This window comes from Rhizophagus irregularis, chromosome 19 (genome assembly GCF_026210795.1).
Source record: "Rhizophagus irregularis chromosome 19, complete sequence".
Classification (NCBI taxonomy): Eukaryota; Fungi; Glomeromycota; class Glomeromycetes; order Glomerales; family Glomeraceae; genus Rhizophagus; species Rhizophagus irregularis.
The window spans coordinates 3,973,742-3,993,325 of record NC_089447.1 but is presented as its reverse complement, the minus strand read 5'-3'; the positions used below and the strand labels follow the sequence as shown (position 1 = coordinate 3,993,325).

At 28.7% G+C, this 19,584-nt stretch overlaps 6 protein-coding genes across 6 annotated transcripts; 2 read left to right on the top strand and 4 right to left on the bottom strand.

The window, feature by feature from the left end:
* Positions 1-5,718: 5,718 nt before the first annotated feature.
* OCT59_011433 (uncharacterized protein) lies at positions 5,719-6,018 on the top strand (the record flags this gene model as incomplete). The annotated part of the gene is made up of 2 exons (XM_066136498.1): positions 5,719-5,723; positions 5,790-6,018. The coding sequence occupies 2 exons, from the start codon at positions 5,719-5,721 to the stop codon at positions 6,016-6,018; spliced, it is 234 nt and encodes a 77-aa protein (XP_066001112.1).
* A 2,465-nt stretch (positions 6,019-8,483) lies between these two features.
* On the bottom strand, positions 8,484-9,301 carry OCT59_011432 (uncharacterized protein; the record flags this gene model as incomplete). Its single annotated transcript, XM_066136497.1, has 2 exons — positions 8,484-9,217; positions 9,289-9,301. The coding sequence occupies 2 exons, from the start codon at positions 9,299-9,301 to the stop codon at positions 8,484-8,486; spliced, it is 747 nt and encodes a 248-aa protein (XP_066001111.1).
* A 3,361-nt stretch (positions 9,302-12,662) lies between these two features.
* On the bottom strand, positions 12,663-13,370 carry OCT59_011431 (uncharacterized protein; the record flags this gene model as incomplete). Its single annotated transcript, XM_025311441.2, has 1 exon — positions 12,663-13,370. One exon carries the CDS (start codon positions 13,368-13,370, stop codon positions 12,663-12,665), a length of 708 nt encoding a protein of 235 aa, XP_025171556.2.
* Positions 13,371-13,649: 279 nt separating this feature from the next.
* Positions 13,650-14,063, top strand: OCT59_011430 (uncharacterized protein; the record flags this gene model as incomplete). The annotated part of the gene is made up of 2 exons (XM_025332468.2): positions 13,650-13,795; positions 13,967-14,063. The coding sequence occupies 2 exons, from the start codon at positions 13,650-13,652 to the stop codon at positions 14,061-14,063; spliced, it is 243 nt and encodes an 80-aa protein (XP_025171555.1).
* A 1,035-nt stretch (positions 14,064-15,098) lies between these two features.
* On the bottom strand, positions 15,099-16,730 carry OCT59_011429 (uncharacterized protein; the record flags this gene model as incomplete). Its single annotated transcript, XM_066136496.1, has 7 exons — positions 15,099-15,310; positions 15,383-15,562; positions 15,640-15,691; positions 15,796-15,837; positions 15,911-16,030; positions 16,100-16,589; positions 16,687-16,730. The coding sequence occupies 7 exons, from the start codon at positions 16,728-16,730 to the stop codon at positions 15,099-15,101; spliced, it is 1,140 nt and encodes a 379-aa protein (XP_066001110.1).
* Positions 16,731-17,672: 942 nt separating this feature from the next.
* On the bottom strand, positions 17,673-18,963 carry OCT59_011428 (uncharacterized protein; the record flags this gene model as incomplete). Its single annotated transcript, XM_025320338.2, has 4 exons — positions 17,673-18,010; positions 18,084-18,388; positions 18,462-18,603; positions 18,684-18,963. 4 exons carry the CDS (start codon positions 18,961-18,963, stop codon positions 17,673-17,675), a joined length of 1,065 nt encoding a protein of 354 aa, XP_025171553.2.
* Between the last annotated feature and the right edge of the window lie 621 nt (positions 18,964-19,584).

Below are 19,584 nucleotides of genomic sequence, written 5' to 3'. Positions count from 1 at the left end.
CCAAAAATATCATGCAAATTACCATCTTCACCGAGGTTTTTCCCAACAGTAACAATAATAGCATAGAATAAAGGTAATTTATCTGGTGTTGAAACATTATCTACATCTATAGAAAATTTGGTTCCAGCTTTAAATGATTCAGTGAAATTCTTATTGTAGGGGGGTATTGCGGAAAGAAATTTCGAAGTATCATAAAAATCGATGTTTAGCAAAGTTTTATCTGCGGTAATATCATGCTTTAATGTTCCTGAAACAATAAAATGTTCAGGGTTTTGGCAACTGGAGGGTCAGGCGTAATTGTTATATCGACTCCGGGCCTTGGTTGGACTATTGTATAACATTGGTAAAATTCACTTTTATTAAATGGAATAGCATTGACTATAGAAAGTGTAGTCAATAAAATAAATACAAAAATAAAATTTCGGATCATGATTTTTTTGAGACTTGGAAACAAGAAATTTTAGATTTAATTTTAGCCAAAATTCGCCAAGATTTAGAAAAATGTGGAGTATACTTGCCACCCATATTAAATGGGATGGGAGAATCCCCTATCCCATCCCATCCCATATCCCATCCCTTTTGCCAAAATCCCCTCCCATTTGCCAAAATCCCATCCCAATCCCAAATCCCAATCCCACCCATATCCCATATCCCTTATCCCATCCCTTATCCCAAATAATCTCATTGGTCAATTATCACGTGACGTTACACAAATTTCCAAAAAAGGAAATTTTGCTTCCCGCAAAAATTGAGAGATTTTGGTTTCACAAGTATTCCAAAAAAGGAAATTTTTACGCCGATCATATAATTCTGGCCAGCATTGCATCCATTACCAGAATATGAGCAAAATTAAGATCCCGAACAGATTTACGAAGTTTATATTTTAACTCCGGCCGGAATTACAAATTATAAAGGTTTAAATCCTTATCCTACAAACCCAATTTTTAAGAGATTTACTGATCAGATTTTAATGAAATTTATATCTTTGGATTCGTCTTGATGCAAGGAATTAAATGGTAGTGAAATCATATTTCTAAAATTAATATTGACTGATTTATTATAAAAAATGTATTTTTATACTATATATTATTTGAAAGTAACATGTTAGCAGTTAGTATTCAGTAATATATTGATTATTTTATTTGAATTAATAATTTTGATGATATCTGCTGATATTGTTTTTTTAGATTAACAGTAAATTAATTCCTGGTTTGTAAATATTATTTTATTAAATATTTATGCAATAATAATAATATCTATCAAATTATATATATTAGAAATAAATAATCAAACTTTTTTTGATGAATTAATAGATAGGTTTAAGTTAATTCAAAGTTAAATTGTAATAAAAAATATAAAATAATAAATTGAATAAATATATTTTAAAAACTTTTTATATTAAAAGTAACCAATTATTGCTTGCTTTATACATGTTATTTAATAATATATATTATAAAATACATTTTTTATAATAACTTAGTCAATATTAATGTTGGGAATATAATTTCACTGCCATTAAATTCCTTGCATCGAGACAAATCCAATGATATAAATTTCATTAAAATCTGATCGGTAAATCTCTTGAAAATTGGGGTATGTAGGATAAGGATTTAAACTAAATTCTGACCTGAATTAACATTAGACTTCGAAAACCAAAATATTACGGCCGGAATTATGTGATCGGCATAGAAATTTCCTTTTTTGGAATACTTGTGAAACCAAATCCGCCCATTTTTTGCGGGAGGCAAAATTTCCTTTTTTGGAAGTTTGTGTAACGTCACGTGATAATTGGCCAATGGGAGAAATGTTACACAAGTATTTGGGATTTGGGATGGGATTTGGGATTTGGGATGGGATGGGATTTGGGATTGGGATTTGGGATGGGATGGGATATGGGATGGGATGGGAGGGGATGGGAGGGGATGGGAGGGGATTTTAAATGGGCGGCAAGTATAATGTGGAGTTCAATTTGATACCTTAATGAAAAAACTTTAGCAAAAATCTGCTTTTATAAAGATTAATTGTTAGTAATAAGTAACTTTTAATAACTTGACTTCAGAATTATTTTTTATAAGGGGAAAAAGTCTTTGGTCTCCATAAAATCCTTTTTGATTGAAGCATAATCGTTTTATATCGCAGATCGAAAAATGAATTCAATATTATTGATTCCGTTTGAATGAAATCTCATATGAAATTCAAGTTAAAGCCATTAGGAAATATCTCGACCTATCTAAATACTATCACTACATACAGTATCTGATATTCAGCTGCCGATTTACGCTTGCATCTTGGTGCCGATTACACTATGAATCTTTCATTTTGTAAATCCCCCTCCAAATCAAAAAAGATGGCCAAAAGATTAGCATACTGTACACATAACCCGATCATGCGAAATAATGTTTGCCAAAAATAGACGAAGACGCTTTGCATCTATATTCGAATATTGTTTTATTAATATGATAGTAACATGCCCGGAGACATGACACGCAAAAAATAAATACAAAGATTCGGGACTCTGCCCATATTATTTTTTGATAATTTTTTTTAATTCTAGCCCTGCTGGAACTATCTACACTAACCCAATCCTTCAACAACCAAACAATGATGCCGATTACACTTTTCACATTACTACGAATGTAATTCGGGATTTTCATTGACAGTCAGGTACTCAGGTACTCAGGTACTCACTATCCGCTTGTGGAGTAAATACCATGGGGGATGGTAAAAATGAGACCTGCAATACTATAAGATTTACTAAGCTCGGAATCACTTTTTTCAGAATTTATTTTACTGCCTTTGAAACCATCATTCATTATTTTGAAACTCCAGAGTGTGAGCTGGCCAAGTGCTACAACCCTATAAAAAAAGAAAATTCGGAATTTGTCCTGAAAAGTATGGAAAATGTCCAGAAATTTTCCGTGCGTCCGGAAAACATTCGGAAACGGTCATGTTTTGGAACATTTTCCGGACGCTCGATTCTGGACAAATTCTGGACAAATTCTGGAGTGTCAAGAAAATGTCTGGAATTTGTGCGTCCGGAAAGTGTTCCAAAACGTGACCGTTTCTGAATGTTTTCCGGACGCACGGAAAATTTCCGGACATTTTCCATACTTTTCAGGACAAATTCCAAATTTTCTTTTTTTATAGGGCAAGTATCATATCCAATCCGACTTACATTTGAAACATGTATAGATGGATGGTCCTAGCATGAGAATGGACGATATGTACTCGATATTTTTTACCCCATCTCCAAGGCATTAATATAGGACAATTTGCATGAACCAAAGAAGCACTAAAAAATGTGAACCACCAACAAAAATTCCAAAATTCCGTATGTTAATCCATAACAAGATGCTTGCGCTGCTAGTTCATCTAAAAGAACATAAAAATAAATATTAATTATAGAGATTTCGATATAGTAATTAATTTGAATTGACTAAACATACTAGGAGAAACCATTGTGAGATTCATCATGGCGGATTTATGAAATACCTCAAAATTTGTCCGTCATGTCAAATTAAATAAATATTTGACAGTCTTTTAGTCACCAAATTTCTATTTAAATCCCAGCTCTAAAAAATTTTTTTGTACCCCAAATCTTGCGTCTAACCAATTTTTCCGTTACCTAACCAATTTTTCCAGTGTTAAACTGTAAGTCAATTTTAATTCCAAGGCGCAGCAGGGTTTTTGCCAAATATCATAAATCCGCCGCAATGTATTAATTTCTTAGTTTAAAAGAAAATACACCAAATTTTAAAGTAATTTTACAAGATTGCACATATTTTTTATTGATATACTGTATATTAGATACTATTATTACTAAATAGGCTTTATTAAACGTGTACATATTAATAAAGAAGCTACTCTAAGAATATTGTATTCTCGTTATGATCCTTCCAAGTGCGTGGAAAAGTTATTCTTCTTGAATATAGTTTAATATCGTCAACTACCTCTTTCATTCCTGAAAAATTTTTAACTACCTAATTGGCCCAGCGCTAATTTTTTGCTTGGTATTGTATAACTATTTTTTAGCTTCATCTAAATAAATTTCCGGTTCAGCAAAAATTAATTCACCATCTTTTATTATTTCTTCATTATTTTGTATGCTGCCATTATTGATAATTAAATCATCTGTAACATCGTAATATTATAGTAATACGTCACATGTATTACAGGAACAAGTAATTGCGCGAAATAATTTATTCTCGCACATTCTCATTAAAAAAAAAGCTCTTGATGATCTTTACATTAAATTCTTTATTGTTAAATTAAGGGGAGTTAGTTGATCAGATGAGATCATTTCCCCCAAAAGCATATTCCGAAAAATTTTTTATTTAATATAAGTTCAATCCTTAACCAATATAAATATTTTGTTGTTACGTAACGTAATTTTGCAAAAGAAACAATTTTTACTAAGTCGATAGAGCTGGTTGTCTAATTCTTTAATATAAGTAATTTTTATTTACTCGTGAGAAGTAAGTTTATTAGGTGTATTTCGAGTAGCACACTTGTTTTAATCAAAAAAACACCAATTTCTCGATCGCTAATTTATAAAATTTTATTTTTATCTAATAATTAATATATATTAATTAATAAACACTTCCAAATATTCATTTGAAATATTTAAAAATACATTCTAATGTTAATTTCGTCTATTAAATCAACGTATTAATAATATAAATGTATTCTACTTTTTAACAATAAAATGATCGACAAATAAAAAAATCTTGTATAATTTACAAATAAGGTTAAGAAACTGGTAAAATATATGATGGCATTTAATTAGTATGGGCGTAGAATATTATTGGTTAGATTATGGTTACACAAATTTGTGCTTTTATTTGGTTTGTTGCCAATGTCTATCATCGCAAATGACATTTCATATCAGGTTATATCAGTCCAAATGATATTTCATATCGGTTTAAATGACGTTTTATATCAATCAAAATGATGTTTTATATCAGTCCAAATGATATTTCATATTCTTACGCCCACTATTCGGGCTTGTATTTTTTTTAGTGCATGATATTATTACAATTGACTAATAAAGAATTTTACTAAATTTTTCCTGGAAGGTGCGACTGACTAAAATTCTGATCCCAAGTATTGAAGCAGCTATCGAAAAGGAAGCGTGAAGAGATTATGAATGTATTGTAGATTATTTCAAGAAGTATTATACTTCAAATCTTCAATCTTAGACTTGAACTTTAGTATAAGTAAGGAAGGCGAGCATCGGATAGATGCCTAATTTATTTTATATTTCCACTATGCAGGAAAAACCATAATGTGAATGGTGGATCAATAAGCAAGGCAGTAAAAAATGCAATTATATCAAAGCCGGGGACTACTTGATAAGGTGTTAGAAGTGTATTCTGAGAATGCAGTCCTAAATCAGCTTACCACTTGGAGTTATGCCCTTAAGTTTCCAAATAAAACACAGAAGTGGAGGCGTAAATTGTCATTTGTATTGATTGAGCTTATCCATTTGTGTTTGGAATATTAAATATCGTATGATTCATATCAAGGCTGAAAAATAGATGTCATGATAACCTTCTATCTATTATTGGTAAGCAAAAAAAAAGTACGCCTGCTAAAAATGATATTTAAATCTCGAGTCTACTACAGTCAGAACTCAGATCTCAGCTCAAAACTCAGAACTCAGAAACTCGATATACTATAATTAATTTTATCATTTCATATAATCAAAACTCGTACACGATGAGGTAATGAAAATTTAGAGTTTTTTTTCTTACAAAATTTTATTATTATGAACATCTATTATTTTATAGTTATTGCAGTGCATGCGGTGGATGGAAAGGGACGGTTCATACATGTTCCGGGAATATGCAGGTGGATACTAGTTCGAACAGCTCGCAAAAGAATCAGACCAAAGGTGATAAGTATATGATTGATCCCAAATTCAAAACGGAATTAGATGGGGTCAATGATGTGAAGAAAAAGATAATTAAAACAACACCTTCAGGTTCCGATAATTCTAATCGTTCAGGTTCTAGATGATCCAAATCTCGTCTTATGGCAGTGACATTATCAGTTTAATATAACATGTAAGTTATAATGTAGCCAATTAAATTACAACGTGTAACGTAAGATTTTGCTAATTTCAATGATATTTATTACGTAATTTTTAGTAGTGCTCTTACCAATTTTATTTTTTTTTTCATATTTTATTTTCTCCTGAATTCTATTTTTTATATCAATTTTTACTCATTGTATCACTATCGGTATTTTATTAGTGAAAAATTATTTTCTGATAATTCTTCTATGTATTTTATAACATATATTAATAAAGCATTTGTATCGGGCTTTATTTTTTTACTCGTGTATAATATATGTGTGTTGTAATCGTTGCATTTGCTATTATGAATTTACGTACTTTGTTAGCATTTTTCTGCGGTGATATTAAATATCGGGTCTTTTCATCAAACATGTAAGCACAAATGACTAATGATATGTAACGAGTTATTAATTACATATTTAATTCAGCGTATAAATCTATTTGCGAAATTTACGAAGTGCAAAACTTACTTTCGATTTCTACAAGTTATAGCCCAATCTCAACAGTATAAAATTTATGCATTACTCAATAAGCAATCTATTGGAATTTTAGTCACTTGGACCTAATTATACATGATTCTAACTCATCCGATTTGACGCACCTCATTTGACTATATGAATTATGAAATACTTATAAATTGACGCATCTATACGATTATACCTGGGAAATTGGGTTAGACTTAATATATCTTCGCGCATATGCCAATTACATATATATGTTCATCTATATCTAATTACTATTATTATTCGAACTATTTTAGTAAATAAGATCCTAGATATATTGCAACTTTCACACCAGAAGACAAGGGCATTTGCTATGGTTTATCACGTTTCCAATCAGCCAAGGTCATCTACAGTTGCTTGTGGTCTACAAAGGAATCTCGATCGGAAATTTTTACTAATTTATTTGATTTAACTCATAAGAAATGCAAATATTCTTAATGTTGAGTGCGTAAAAATACAGAGAGGTTATGTAGATTATTCACTCTCCTATCTATTAAACCAACTAGCACTGCGGTTTAAAAATTCTCTGAGCATTTATTTTTATAAATACAAAAAACCAAATACAATTACAGTATATAAGGCTTTTAGATTTATATATTATACAATGCTAATGGTTGTCATAACCTATATTCTCTATATTCTAAAAAAAAATATTGAAAAAAACTAAACTGTGTTAAAACTTGAGAGCAAAATATATATGTTTCATAAATTGTAAAACTTTTGTTATTTAGTTATTGGCATTAATAGAAAAATCATGTCCGTTATCGTTATTACTCAATAACCTTTTTTTGAGAATGTACTTTTTTTGATTTCTGATTTCAAGGCTGAAATTCCCCTATGAAAAAAAATACTTAAAATGTACTTATACAGTATATTTTTAAAAATAGACTTAAAAAGACTTAAAAGTTTAAAATATACTTAAATTATATGTATTTTTAAGTATATAAATTTTTTTCGTGGAGGAATAGAGGATGGTTTAATTGTCAGAGAATTTTTTTATCGTATACCCCCTTGTTTAGAAGCAAGATTATCCTGAGAAAGAAAATATAAAATGTTGAATATTATTCCCGGTTGCATAAATCGCGTGAGTTATGATTGTCGGTGAAATTATATAGTATTTTTACGGTACTCTTTAATATATAACGCAAACGTTACGATTGACATTTTCAATTTATTGAATATTGTCATAAATTTGATTTGGTTATCAAGTTTCTTATAATGTTGAAAAATACTTAGCGGTAAAATATTTTTTAGTATCATACCATTATAGTGCATTATTTTTGCCACAAATATTTAAAATATTTCATGATATCAATTAGTAGTTTTTTTTTCTTGATTTTTAATTATTTATACGATAGATTTATTCATTTATTTGTAAAAAATCCAGAGTTTTATTTTTTCGTTATATAATTTCTTATGTCATTTTTAATTAAGTTTTAACGACGATTCTTTAATACCATTATTTTATATTAATTGAATAATCGAAAACTAGCTTTTTTTATTTTAAGTTCTGATAAAATTCAAGTTAAAAAAAATCACAATTTAGATGGGGATTATTTTTGCAGATTTGACACAACGAATATTACTAATAGCAAAATTGAACGCACACATTTAATGATAATTACATTTTTTTTTTTTTGAATAAAAAACCGTTAATTCAATTTCTTAAATATATTTATAAAAAATTTTTTAAAATAGTTATATATATTTGTAAGTAAAATTAGTATTTGTTTGATTTTCGTTATGTTCTACAAAATTGATCAACATCTAAAAAAGGTAATATTATAATACCATTTATTCGCAGTCGCACAGCATCTTAGCGCCTAGTCAATAATAAAATAAGCAACCCAACAGCTAATAATTTGATATAAAAAAGTAGTAAAATAAACAGTTCTATTGAAATTTTAACTATTAGTATCTAAAAATAAAAGACGCTTTCCGATAAAAAAAAAGATCGATGATGCCATCCCAGAGCCTGTAGTAGCAAATCCGTTCCAATTATTAGAAACAAGTGCAAAAATTACATGCGACCCTATAATGTGAAGGGATAAAAAAATGTATGCCATTGAAAGGCAAAAGGTAGTATTGCTGCTGCAGCAACACATTAAAATCATTGCAATAAGTGCTATCACGTACAATGACCATATCCAAATGCTAACAGCTTTTTCTGTTTTCATCAGCGAAATACTTAGTGCTGTCATTCCAACCCAACCCGCGAGTGAAAGGGGGATGGTAAAAATGAGACCTGCAATTCTATAAGATTTACTAAGCCCCCTTTTTTCGGAAATACTTTTTTTAGACTCCAAATCTTCGGAATCTATTTTACTGCTGCTTTTGCAACAACCATCATTCATTATTTTGAAACTCCAGGGTGTGAGCTGGCCAAGTGCTACAAGTATCATTATCCAATCCGACTTACATTTGAAACATGTATTGATGGCTGGTCCTAGTATGAGAATGGACGATATGATTAAAATATATCGACCTTGTACTCGATATTTTTTACCCCATCTCCAAGGCATTAATATAGGACAATTTGCATGAACCAAAGCGGCACTAAAAAATGTGAAACACCAACAAAAAATTCCGAAAATTCCGTATGGTAATCCATAACAAGATGCTTGCGCTGCTAGTTCGTCTAAAAGAACATAAAAATAAATATTAATTATTGAGATTTCGTTATAATTAATCTGAATTGACTAAACATACTAGGAGAGACCATTGTGAGATTATTAATTTCTTAGTTTAAAAGAATAATTGAAATTAGCGATTATTTATAAGAGATTACGCATAAATATAACACCAAAAAATATTGTCAAATTAAGTGATTTATTTATTTATTTATTACTCCTTATTAGCTATATCTTCGATTATACTCTATCTGAATTACCAAATTTAGGTATCGGTAATAGAACTCGAGTAATCGTGTATTGTGCCAGTTCATCGGTTTATTCTTTCTATTCGTTGTCCTCTTCATTCTAATTATTTATGTTTCAGGTTTTCATATCTTGAATTACTGTGCTACGGAGGCAATAGCGCAGCTAACTAATTTTCATTGTATTTTCCTTTCACTTTTTTTTGAGTTTAGTACAACTATTTATAATTCCTGGATATCTTCATAAATGAACAAGTAGTATTACCGTATATATGAGAATCATAATATCGGAATATGCAAATTAGGCAATTAACGGTTAAGCCGCACCTTGAAAAAAGAAATTTTAAATACAAGACCCTATGAAAAATTCTGAAAAAAACTCCGATAAATGATCATTTTTTTCTAGTTTTCATTCCGAACTCCGAAGAAACTCAGATGCGTGATCATTTTTCTGAAAATTTTTTTAGTAATATAATTTCCTAATTTAAGCACATAAAATGAAAAAAATTGTTTAAAAATAAATTACATAAAATGTAAAAAATTTTTACATAAATAAAATAAAAGCCATTTCCCGTAAAAGAGTTTAGAACTGATCTTCGCTCTTGGCGCTCCCGAATGAAGCGGAATTCTTTAAATAAGAGTTACAAAAAGCTAAAAATAAAATAAAATTAAGGGATATAATTTTAAAAAAAATAAATATTATGATGCTTAGTCTTTTAAATGGTCTAATATAGTAAATGTCCAAGAAAAATACCCGTAATACCAATTTTCTGTACAATATAAACTTTCGTAAACTTTCGTAATACTTAACAAAAACCACAAGTCTGAACTTTATTTTTTTAACTTAAAAAAAGATTTCTTATTTAAAAAAATTTTACGAATGTCTTGGCGAATGAGAAATAAAGAATATTATTGGTTCTTGTTTTTTGTTTAGTTTTGAGTCGACGTTGTAACAAATATTTTAAAGGCTTATTTTAAACATAATATTTAATATGTTTTTTTTTCAATTTTTTTTTTATAAAATTTTACATGTTAACTGTTAAGTTTTATTTCGTGGACAAAGTCTGTGAAGAATAAAGGTATAAATTAAGAATATTTTGGTATGTTTTGTATAATGATCTAACTGTATACATTTTCTTTCTTTTTTATGAAGTTTTTTAAAATATAACGCTTATTATATTTACTAAGAATAGATAAATCACTTTAAAGTACAGAATTTTAAATTTTTAAATACTAAAATAAATATATTTTAGCATTCGCGCTGGTTTTTTTTTAGTGTCACACAATTACTATTAACCAATCAATAACGTGACCTCATCTTTCGGTAAATTATTTAGCCAGTTGTCATGACCCAAATCCTGGTAGATAATAAAAATAGATTACTCTACCCTTAAAAAACGTAAAGTTAAAGAATGGTTAGTCGTATCAAGTGTTAGATTAAAAGATTCTTAGCTTTAATAAAAATGAACCAACACACAAGAACACATTCATATTATCGTTTAATATGTTAATTCGTGATCCGTGAGTCAACAGTGCATTCAACACTAACATATTTTAATAAATAATATTTGTTCCAAGGTCTCAAATAGTTTGTTTTTTAAAATAAATTTTTCATCATAATTTTTTTATTTGAATAATTTTTGTAAATTGTTGTTGGAACTCGGAAATATAACTAACCGAACTAATGAAATGAGAATAAAAAGTTTTTTCCCATAATGCATTTTATAGACTATATGCATAAATTTAGGAATTTAAAAAAAATAAAAAAATGCACTACAATTTGAACAAATTTATTGTCCGGAACATAGAGAAGTCTTTCTATTGTAGAGCACTAACGATTTTGGATTAACCCATGAAATTTCCTTCTGTCCATCCGCTGACGTCACCTCACTAATTACCCCTGCTTTTCCTTTCTTGATTTTGTATCACTTTTCTGGTGATTTTTCGTAAACAATTTTTTTTTATAAAAAAGATACAGAGCAAATAAGCGCGACGGACTTTAACGGTTTCCGTTTTCCTAGTTTATTTTTCTTCTATCGATATTTTCTAAATAGCATTACAAATAGATTTAATTGTCTGAACCTAATAATGTATAGATAATCCTAACCTTTTGACGCGATTTTTGATAGTAAAACTAAATTTATTAAACAAAATTTTATGTAAAGTAGCTGCAGGTTTCTAATGGAGGACACATATAAGAGTATACTGACAAATACCTGTGTTTTAGATTAACCATGATTATAATGACTCTATCAATTGATGGTTCTCTGTTCAATTGATGGTTAGGAAGCAGTATTTACTAATAATTGCATTGTTAATATATTGCAAATTAGCTATTAAAAAAATTTCCGCTGTGTTATTCTTAAAAAGAAAATTTTAACCTGCAGCATAATGGTTGGTGATATTTATATCTCAACTATGCAATTTAAAATTATATTAAAAAAAATAAAAAATACTTTAGGTTATTGATTAATATATGCAAGCAATACGTTCTTGACAACATTTGGTTTATAAAATCAAGTTATAATCACGAATGTCTGAATAATCTTTTATATTTTTTGCATTGCAAACCCTTTACATATTTAATCTACACAAGATTTGTATATAATTCAGCAAATATTTTTAGATGAATTACTGATGGACCTTTCCGTAAATTTTAGGCAAAAAGCATGCACATCATGTTGACTAGGACACAACATATATGCTGTAATTTAATGAAAATTTCTGCTGTTAAATAAACTTTGGCATAAAAAAAATTTTTTTTATTGAAAATAAACTCAAAAATTCGATTGTTACATCTAACTTAAATTCATGAGTGAATTTTCATCCTAATTATTATCCAAATATATATATATTTATATTTGATTAGGTGTAGTATAAAATATTTAAATTGTTTTATAATAATCATAATCTGTGATTTGATCAGATTTGTCAAAATTTTAAATTATAAATATTTTTTCAATTCATTTGGATCATTAAATATAAGTACGTCTTGTTTAAGATAGATACTAATTAATTATTCAAAATTATGCTAATTGAACCAAATCAAGAACACTTCCAAAATAATGATGCCATGCGAAAAATATGCAGGATGATGAAAACAGAAACCATGTGCGTCTTATGGCACAACATCCAGGAGTAAACCAAATAATGATAGCATTTATAACGGTAAGCCAATCGATAATTGTGGCTTTGTCAGTAATTAATGTCAATAAGAATGCAAATGGGCATGAAAGCATAACAAACAGAGAAATGCACTAAGGGCTAAACGTACACGATACCACCAGAGTCGAAATTGATTGAATTTCCCTTCGCGAGCTGCTCCTATCAAAGTTCCGATCGTACAATGCCACAAAAGATCACTCATACCAGGAAAGAAAAATGCATATAATGATAGGAGAATTGACCAACCCATAACTCCTTCGTATGCACCTATGAATATGACGGTTGACATACATACTAGTGTCATTATGACAGTTCCAGATAGTCCAATTGGTTCAAACTGTTGAAAACCATTTTCGAGCCAAGGGTCATCATTCCAAGATGACCAGTTTTCATAATGTATATCTCCCTCCCTATTAATTTCCCAACAAGCTGCAAGAGGTCCCGGAGCTCCTTTTTTTAATTTTCCCACCAAGAACCAGTTCTTCTTGGGAAGTCCAGCAGTACGATAAATATCTGTATCAATTTTATTATGATATATATGGTTTCTCAAAAGCTTTGGCGGTTTTCTCATATCATTTTCTGCTGGAATCCAATATTCTCTGTCAATGAGTGCGGAGAATAAACCCAAGTTTATACTATAAGCATTACTAAGCAAACGTATAAAAGGTATTTGCAATATAGCTTCATTTATGTTTTCCCAATAGAATACGCCTGGATAGGGAATTGAGTCGACCAATTCAAAATCGATCATGGTCGATCAAGTTAAGTGACTCGACTAATGATTTTGTGTATCGAGTACTCGAAAAATTAAAATCGATCAACGTATAATCGAAACACGTAAAATCGATTATATAATACTCGAATAAAATAAATCGATTAAAATAATTAACCATGCTTTAACGATAAATTGGTTAAATAAACATGATAAAATCTTAAAATAGCAACTTTGCTAATTTTTCTTTGTAACAAGAAAGTTTCTTTCTTTTACCCTCCCTGCTTATAGTATTAATAAACTCTTTTAACGTAAATAATGCCTCCAAAACGTGCAAATAGTTCCACTGAATCTTTACACACATCAAAACGTTTGGCAAGTGATATTACAGATGAACAAGAACCACAAATTATACCAAAAACTGCAAATAAAATGGGATTACTTTGTAGAGAAAACAGACGGGCGTGTGTATTATTAATATATATTATAAATAAATAATGCGAAAGTATAAAACTGCATAAAATTTATATAATCTATTATTTTTATTTTTATTAATTTTTAATTTACTAATAAAATACTAATTATTTATGACATTTAATCGATTAATTGTTCGATTAATTGTTCGATTTTATTAGATCGAGTGTACTTAATCGAACTTTAATCGATTACAGCTTGTTAGTCGATTTTGGTCGATCTTGCCTAAAAAATTTTAACCAATTAATCGAACAATGATTTTGGGTGTCGACTCAATTCCCTACGCCTGGAATATATTTAGAAAGAGCGGATACCCAGTAAAGCCAAAATATCGCTACGCTAAATTTTGATTCAGTCATCTTAAAAAGAAAAATTTTTTTTACGGAGTTATGTGTCCGTTCATTTAATTGATTTGCGATGTTAATGTAACACCCACCCTACTCTTACGGAAGATCTACTTGTTGAACGAATATATTTATAGCTACACTGTATTACTAATGAATCGATATCATGTGTTCGATGAGAAAAATAACATGTGATTATAATCAACAATTTTATTGCCAATATGAGTTGTTCATATTATAAGCAGTCTATTGGAACAAAAAAAAATTCGAATTTGAAGTTAGTAATTTTGCTTGATGATAGATTTGATTTTAGATAGTTTAATAATTTATTCATTTTTAGCTTAAATATAATTTGAAGATGAGATTATTGTACAGTATAATAACTTAAAATATCGGATTAGTGCGACCTTACCAGTTATCAGAGATTTGTTCGATTTCTCTGTTATAATTTTCTTTTCCCAATTTATTACAAATTATAATAAATTAACGCAAAGTGTTACTCATAGGATCTTATTTAATCTACGTTCTTTTTTTTAAAAAAAAAAATTTGTATAATTCTATTTTTTTTATTGTAAGAACCTTTAATATTCCGGAACAGATTTATATTACACAATATATAAATTAATTTCGATATATCGGTATATCAGATTCTTCTAATTGAACGGGTGAATCCGGTTTATCAAGCCTGCTTGTGTATATAGGTTCTAAATTAACGAAAAGAAATGATGAATTGAATTATGATGATTCTCTTTAATTATAAAGAGACTTAAAATAAAATGCGTTTGTGTGTTGTGCTTTTAAATTGTAATCTAATGCGTTATGCGTAATATGTACAGTGGTGAAATTTCTGTGCGTGAATCAAAAATGATATAATGATATGTTTACGGATTTGTTGTTGGCATATTTCTGATCAATTTAGTCCATTTATATGCGTAAATACATATAATTGTTAATAGAAAACAGTAATTGATGTTCCCATAATAGGACTTAATACTGCCGACGAGGGAAAGGGTCGTAATGATATTACTTCTTGTGTCGGTACTTGTGTCGGTAATGGAGAGGGTAAATGTGGCTCAAAATTTGTTGTCCATACATATTCTTGATCATTACTAATATCAAGTAATAAAATATCACTTTCAATTGATTGATCATAACAGCACCCTATTAATAATTAAAAAACATTTTTTTTATTAGTAAAAATCAAAAAAAAAAATTTCATCATATATTTATTACCAAATGATATAACCATGTATTTTCCAATAACATTCGCTTTATGCCAATACCTTGGATCTTGAATTTGTCCAGAAACTTTTGGAATATACCAATTAAAATTTGTTAAATCTAACTCATAAAGTGCTGTAAGATTTGTCGTCCACTTTCCTCCAAAAATGATTATTTTTTGGCCATCTAGCGCTTCAAATAAATAATAATGTTAACGTTAATATATTGACTAAAAATGCTTTAGTAACATCATATATAAAAATGCTCACAAAGTACAGCGGAAAAAGCAAATCTTCGAGAAGGTATGTATCCTGAAGTTGTCTGTAAATTAATAAATCATTGTATCATAAACTAATTCTTTGAGAAACCTAATTTTTTTAAAAATTCTAAGTCAACTATAATATAAAAAGACTTCATAAACTTACTTTTATACTCCAATTATCTTGGATTGTATCATATAAATATACCTGTTAAGAATTATTTTGATCAATTGTAATGTTACACAAACTTGCACGATAAACAAAAATAACGTAATCTTACCTCATTTAACGTTAAAGGTTCATTATTAATTATGGAGCCACCTGTTAATAAGTAAGTTTGTTGAATATATAAATATATAAAATAATTTTTAAAGTTACTTCTAACCAAAATCATAATTACCTAAATAAATAATGTTTTTATTTGGTAACAAAACAGCACCGTAATCAGTTCTCATAGAAGTGCGTTAACTAAGCTTCCGCTTGTGAAAGTTAAAGTTATGGTATCAAATATGAGCATATCATTTAATATTTCATCATTTAGCTTGTTTTTCCCACCAAATAAATACATTTTTCCATCATTATCAATAGAAGTTAAGAATGCTTTATTTGTTTTTCCGATTGCGTTTAAAGTGATCCATGAATTAGTTGAATTACCTCGCGTATCAAATATATAAACTAAATCTTTTTCATCATTATTAGTAGAAATTCCTCCATATAAGAACATATTTGCAACGCTTTGAGCGGATGCAGCACCTATATGTGGTGGAACCATATTAATATCTGTCAAGTTTTCCCACGATAATTCCCAAGTATTAAATGGGTTAGATACATCAAGACAAATGAATTCTTTTCCGATAATTTCAATAGAAGTATCAGTTAAATATTGACCTCCTATAATATATAAATTATTATCAATTAATGTGACAGTGTGTAAATATCTTTGTGAAGGTAATACTCCTCTACAATTTATTTTTTGAAATAATATGAATATGTAATATGTCGAAAATTTTTTCAACATAATTTTCGCTTTCAAATTATTTACAATAATAGAAATACCCAGGTTGCTTTTTGGGAAAAAGTAAAAACAGGAAAGTACTCATTTTTATTATGTTTTATCCTTTGTATTTATTCATTAGGCGAAGATAGATTTGTCGTACTAACTAAATTAAGAACAATTGTTTTTGCATATTTTTCCCAAAATAAAAAATAGTCCAATGATCTTGCGGTTCGTACCATGAATATTTTTATTACATTTTTATTTGTTTTTATAGCTATTTACGAGCTAGTTATGAAAATACAAAAAAAAACTAACATCATAACAGTTACACGAAAACGGAGTGACAAATTTGTTTACGGAAGAAACGGAAGAAAGTTCCATGATATGAACAATATGAACAGCTGATACTTATGAAAAAGAATTAAACAGGTTATATACTCAAAGTTTATTATTTAAATTATATGTCAGTTTTGACAGACATTAATCATTCAATTTTATTAGAGATTAACTAATTTTCATGATAAAAAATGTGTCATTATTGCATGACGGAAAACCTTTTCCGGAACACTTCTTTGATAAGTTTACTTATATATTCTCATTGCTTCCTAAATAAGCAGCATTCATGTTTTCTTATGATCCAAATTTAAACATCGCATGCCGATTGGCATATATTATTTGTTATGTATGCAGTAAGTGAGTAGTAAGTGTGACAAATAGACCTATCAGACAAGGTGCGTAACAAAAAGATTTGCAACATATGCCATACAAAAATGTTATTTAACGCAAGAGTCTTTCTTTTTATCCTTTGAGAACCCTTTAATAATTTGAAACGTGAATGTAATTTGAAACGTGAATGTCATTAAGCGCAGTGATTTTATGTCATAATTTAAAAATATTTTAGTAATTAAAAATCGGCATCCAAAAATAGGTTGGATATTTGCAATTACTAACTCCGAAGACATAATCTTCATAATTTTGTGTTAAAAATAATTTATTATGATTAAATAAGATATAATATTTATATATAGGCTCTAGAATAAATTAATTAATATCTAGGATAAACATGTCCTTTATAAACTACTTTAGGTTCAAGAGTTGTGGAATCAACATATTCATAGGTCATTACAGTATCATTTATAGTAGTATGTAAGAATCCCAATACTTTATCTGGTACACCCCAATCTTGTCCAGGACACCTTTCTTCCATTCTACTACCAGCTCCTGACAAGAAGTATGTAACAGGTTGACCAAGTTTTGCCAATTCTAATTGTAAAGTATGTGCATGTCCTGAGAAATAAGCCGCTACACGATATTTTTCGAAAAGCGGTCTCAACCTTACCATATAATATTGCATTGCACACAAACCAACAAGAGGATGATGACCTAAAAATAAATGTAATTTTTTTAAAAATATTATTGCATTAAAAGAAATTATTTCAATTATATATTTATTTACCAACAACGATTATCCATTTTGAATTTTGTTGTTCAACTAATCTATCTTCTATCCATTTTAATTTATCTTCCTTTGCTTGTAAACTATCCCATCCAAATTTTTTCAATTGTTGTTTCAAAGGTATTTTTTCTGTTTCTTCAAGATCTGTCGAATTATAATAGAAAATATCTGTATCAATATGAATCCATGCAATTTTCGTTTTATCTGGACCAATGTATGATTCACGAACATAATATGTTGATGGTAAAAAGAAACGAGAATCATAATTTAAACTATAATCAACTTGAGCCGTAATATTATTATACCTAAACGCATTTATATTTGTGAGTTAAATCCCATAAAGAAAAATAAATGAATAAAATTAATTCAATTACTTACCAATCATGGTTTCCTGCTATAGTATACCAAGGGATTTCAGCTAATCTTCCTTTATATACACCTTTCCATATTCTATTCCATTTTGGATCATCTACACTTGTAACCCCTTCGTGATCTCCAACATAACTAATATAAAAATTATCTAAATATATATACAAATAAAAAATATATTTTAAATCATATAATCCATAAATTCGCATTTAAAAACAATAATCTATTTACCACCGGTATTTAAAACAAAATCATCATGATAATATTGAGCCCATGCTTCCATAGCCTTAGCTACTTTATATTGATTTGTAACTGTTTGACCTGGTTCAGTCCCTTCATAACCCCAATCACCAACGGTTATGAAATTTAACTCTTTGTTTTCATAATTTTCTACAAAAGGTTTATCAATAGGTTCAACCAAATCACCCGTAAGAGAATTCGTATTGATCGGTAACGTCGTTAATAAGATATATAATATGACAAGAACTACATGTAATAAACACGGCTTCATTTTTTTTATCGGATTAAAAAAAGTAAAAAAAAAAAATTGTCATGATTAAATCCAAAATATTGGGTATCCTTTTATAATGTTTATTAAAGAATTAAACGGAGAAATGTTCCATAAATAGGTATAAAAATAAGCCAATCATTAATTTTTTTGAGATTGACGCCAACTATGAAAAAAAAATATTTCTTTACAACAAATGGTAATACCGTAATACAAGACATATCTCTTACATATTTGGTTGGGTTAATAGTTATTCTCATTGTTCCTTGAGCTTTTTTCTTTCTTTTTAAAAAAATCAGGGGTACTTTTCGAATATGATTCGCATAAAAAAAGTAAAGAGGAGAGGGAGATTTTCAAGCGGAATAAACTTGTACTGTACAACTTTCGAAATTTTTGTGTAACATTATGATTTTTTTTTAAGATTGCGTCTCGATTTTATTAAACGTAAAGACTACAACATAAAAAGAAAATTGGCTTCTTGATCTACGAATAGTAGAAAAACGTACCCAACCTTGCCTTTTTTCCCCATCGATGCTTACAAACTTGTTAATAAAATAGGTAATTATCGTCGAATTGTTTATACTAAACACAGCAATTGATAGGATAAACTTAAGGGAATACCTA